This window comes from Camellia sinensis, chromosome 8, assembly GCF_055761805.1.
Source record: "Camellia sinensis isolate YWXY chromosome 8, ASM5576180v1, whole genome shotgun sequence".
Taxonomy (NCBI): Eukaryota; Viridiplantae; Streptophyta; class Magnoliopsida; order Ericales; family Theaceae; genus Camellia; species Camellia sinensis.
The window spans coordinates 15863298-15868055 of record NC_138968.1 but is presented as its reverse complement, the minus strand read 5'-3'; the positions used below and the strand labels follow the sequence as shown (position 1 = coordinate 15868055).

The 4758-nt window shown below is 45.0% G+C and overlaps 1 protein-coding gene across 1 annotated transcript; it reads right to left on the bottom strand.

Annotated features, from left to right (window-relative positions):
• Positions 1-3341: 3341 nt before the first annotated feature.
• LOC145797584 (uncharacterized) lies at positions 3342-3830 on the bottom strand. Its single transcript, XM_082884966.1, has one exon. It carries the CDS (start codon positions 3828-3830, stop codon positions 3342-3344), a length of 489 nt encoding a protein of 162 aa, XP_082741092.1.
• Between the last annotated feature and the right edge of the window lie 928 nt (positions 3831-4758).

Genomic DNA, 4758 nt, shown 5'->3' with positions numbered 1-4758 from the left:
TGATATGCACCCTAGTATGGCTTCTAGATACTCCCTCATGGATCTCGTATAGAAAGTCCTCAACCTAGGATGGATGCACACATTTCAGAAGGGGTCCAGTGAAGGATCTCCTGTACAGATTACCTTTTGCTAACAGGCAAAACCTGGCGAACTTTAATCTGGTTTTGTGCGCTTATTTTCTGTTTGCTAGCAGCCTACCATCCCTAAGAAACACAACTATGGCGTCCATCCAGTTTGGACCCATCTCCCCGTACATTGCTTCGTACTCTATTATTAGGGGCTCTATACTTGGACCTGACAGATAATCCACCATTATTGTCCTTGCCTTATTTGATTTCATCGCGTTAGCGAGGTTAGCCAAAGCGTCGGCGTGGCTGTTATCATCTCAACTAACCTGTTGCAACCAACAGTTTTGGAAACATACTAACAACTTGACAACCTCTTTGACATAGGCTATCATCTTCTCATCTCGGGCTGCATACTCGCCCGTCGCTTGATTTATAATGAGTTGAGAGTCATAGAAGACTACCACCTTGTCAGCTTCCATAGTTGCTGCTGCTAGCCTCAGTCCAACAATCAGTGCCTCGTACTCTGCTTCGTTATTTGAGGCCTTGAACCCCAAATGGATGGACTGCTCTATTATTCGCCCCTTTCACTCCTTGTCAGTTTGAGCTGCTATCGACAAAGAGGCGGAAAGAGTCACCGATATGAATATGACAAGGTTTTAGTTTTTCTTATGTCTTATTTTGTTCTGCCGACATGGGGTTCCATGGCCCCAATTGGTTTTCCTTGTCCTTCCCTCAACATCTTAGGCCGTGGCGCACCGGTGCCTACCTTGGGATTGCACCAGGAGAGAATTCTGCCACAAAGTCGGCGAAAACTTGGCCCTCGATTGCTATTCTCAGCCTGAATTCTAAGTCATACTGACCTAGAACTACTGCCCATCGAGCTATTCTTCCTATCAGGTCTTCATGCTGTAACAAGGACTTTAGTGGATGTTCAGTTAGCATCACAATCTTGTGGGCTTGAAAATAGTGGTTTAACTTTTTTGAGGCCATTGTTAGGGCCAATGTTAACTTCTCCAGAGGCAAGTACCTGGTTTCTGCATTTGCCAGGGTCTTGCTTACATAGTACACTACCTTTTGCTCACATTCCTCTTCTCGGATTACCACGGCACTCACGGCGTGGTGTGAAATTGCCAGGTACAAGAACAGTTCTTTTCATGGTATTGGGTTTGACAACACTGGTGCGGTTGTCAGATACTTCTTCAAGTCGGTCAGGGCAACTTTGCATTCTTCTGTCCACAGAAAGTTTGTGGCTTTCTTTAATAACTGAAAAAAAGATTTGCATTTATCCAAACTTCGGCTAATGAACCTGTTCAGGGATGCGGCCTTTTTGGTCAAAATCTGAACCTGTTTTGCCGTTGTCGGGCTCTTTAGATCATGGATGGCCCTGATCTGATCTAGGCTTGTTTAAATACCCCTCATGGTAACCAAGTATGCCGTTGTCGGCATTGAGTCGAAGCCGATATGATCTCAGGATATCAAAGACCTTTTTCAGGTTGGCCATATGGTTCCCAGGTTCCTTGGTTTTAACAACCATATCGTCTATGTAAACCTTTACCATCCTTCCAAATGTTTGAACATTTTGGTGATCAGTCTTTGGTATGTTGCTCTTGCATTCTTCAACCCAAAAGGCATTACTCTGTTGCAATAGAGTCTTTTAGGGGTGATGAATGATGTCTTCTCTTCGTATGGGGCATACATTGCTATCTGGTGATAACCTCTATATGTGTCCAGAAAACTCATCCTTCCATGCCTCGATGTGGCATCTACCAATTGATCAATCTTCGGCAGTGGGAAACTGTCCTTGGGGCAAGTTTTGTTCAAGCTTATGAAGTCCACGTAGACCCTCCACTTCCCATTCTTCTTCTTCACCACCACTGTATTGGACAACCAGGTGGGATAATTCACCTTTTTAATGGCCTATGCCTATAGTAGCTTGTCTACTTCTTCCTCAATTGCCTGCATAATGTCGGCCTCCTTGCTCTCTAGACAACTGGTTTAGCTGACCTGTCCATATTAAGTCTGTGACAGGTGACCTCGGGGCTAATCCTCAGCATCTTATAAGGTGTCTAGGAAAACACCTCTATGTTCTCTCTCAAGAAAGCCTCTAGTTCTCTTTCTTCTTCCTTAACTAAGCCAGAGTTAAGGAAAAAGAATCGTTCATCATTACCATCTTGCACAAGAACCTTTTTCATGGGTTCTTCGCTTTTGTCGGTAGGCTTTTTGCCGACATCATCCAAGACCTCATGGTCTTCGCTTTCAATCTCTGCACTCTCTGCTTCTTTGACATTACAGGTGTACTTCATTGTTGTCATGGAGCAATTTTATGCCTGTACTTGGTCTCCTCGTACATTTTCAATCCCTTGTTCTATTTGGAATCGCAATAGTTGGTGCAGCGTTGAGGGAACAACCCTCATTCCATGCAACCAAGGTTATCCCAAAATGATATGGCTCCAAGAGGCCATGTCAGTTTCTCATTGAATTCGACCACAGGGTTGTTAGATTGCTCTAAATCATCCCGGTGGAGGCCAAGCTCCTTGTAATGTCTGACATACATGATTTCATAAGAGCTTCACTGATCAATCAGTATGCGCTTCACCTGGCAATCTCCAATCTTCAAAGTTACCATCAGGGCATCATTGTGCAGATGCTGCACTATGTCCAAGTTGCCTCAGTGAAAACAATCATTGGTCCTTGATATTCATTTGTTCTGAGCTTCTTCTGTTGGACATGATATATATATTGTAGGTGCCTTACTCTTTGGGTCTCCCTTAGAACTTCATTCTCATTGACCCTCGAGTGAATCACATTGATTACCCGAGGTTCCTTCCCCTGCTGTGATAGTGGTAGTGGAGGTGGTGCTGCTGGTGCTTCGGGTAGCCTCGCGTGCTCTTCCCTTGTCCTCGCCTCATCTACTAGGTCTCTAAGGTGACCCTGTCTGACCAGATCCTCCAGGTGTGATTTCAAAACACTGCATCCTTGAGTCATGTGCCCATCATCGTTATGGTAGACACAATGCTTCCCCGTGCTCCTGTCCATGAACTCACCAGGGACCCTCTTTGGTGCTCTGTAGTATGGTTGGCTTTTGATCCTCTCGAAAACCTTATAGATTGGAATCCTGAATATCGTGCTAACTGCCTACATAGCCCTTATTCCTGTTTCTGGCCTATCAGCACCGGTATTTCATCGACCTCGCTTCGGCGAGCCGTTTCTTCTTTCTTGTTTTGGTGTCTTCGTTCCCTGTGTGTCTGCCTCTGCTCTGACATACTTCTCAATCTATGCCATGAGCTCTTCCATGCTCTTCGGTAGTGTTTTTGCAAGTGATTTCTGAAGCGAGCATTTATCATCCAGGCCGTTCTTGAATGACACGACTACCAACTCCTGGTTACAAGCCGGAATCTGGTTGTACACCTTATAGTATCTCTTGGCATAAACCCTGAGGCTTTCGCCATCACTAATCTTCAAAGCCAATAGAGAATCTATCATTAGTGGCTGCGACTTGTTCGTAAAAAACCTGGCCACAAACTTCTCGGCCAGGCTTTCCCAACTCTTTACACTCCCTTTCAGTAGTTTATGGAACCAATCCGATGCTATCTCCCCAAAGGATGATGGGAATACTTTGCATAGCAACTGCTCATTCCCACTCCACAAAGCGATTAAATTCAAATACAAACCAACATGAAAGTTGAGATCAGACTTACAGTCGTAGATCTGAAACCTCGGCATATTGAATCTCTTCGGGGCCTCAAATGTATCCAACTCCATCAAGAATGGCGTCCTCAGCCAAACATTGAACGTGATCTCGGCGTTGAGTCTCTTTCTCTGGAGGTAATCTCTCAAATCCTCCTTTGTTCTACCAGATGCTCGGCTATCAATAGACTTCAGTCTCTCGGCGTGCTACTCTAGGTGAAATTGTGTGTCCTCTTGGATTTCCCTTCATTTACTACATCAAAATGAAGGCTTTGCCCTTGGATCTTCCGAGATCCTTTGACATAGATCCCCTTGGCCCGCGGTGTCCTCTGTGACTCGCCTCGTACTGACTCTGTATGCCCGACATCCTTTGATGGCCGATGTGAGTTTCCCTATCCCTTGCCATGTTGTGGGACAACTGGGACTGCCTTCTGTCCTCCTTTTACGGCATCAGTCTTGGCTGCTGGTGTCAATGTCTTCTGTAATGGGAACGATGGCTGCATCTCGTTGTTTTGCATCATGAAGTTAACCACAGTCTGCAGGCCTGTCAACTTGTTTGCCACGTCCTTCATCTCCTCATCCCTCCTAATGCATTTATCCTTCCATACCTGGAGGTCACTTTCATTATAACATTCATCTCAGCCTCCCTTCTTCGGGCCATTGCGCCCCTTGTCGACATCATTCATCCCAGGACTCAGTTCTTGTACTCCTTTATTACCATTCTCTCCTCTAGCATTAGGATCCACATGTTCTTCCTTGTCGTTGTGGATGTCGTCCCCAATTCTCAATTCCTGTTCGTCGTTGGCCATCTACTCTTCTTAAGTTTTCAAAGATGGCGCCAAATTGTGGGTGTTGATTTTTGACCACATGGAGTTAGGAGATGGACTCTTAAACCCGTTTGGGAGGACATAGGGGATGGACTCCATTGATACAGCAAATATGTGTATCATTTGAAGTATTAATACAGCAAATGTGTGTATTAAATTAAAGTATGGAAATGTTT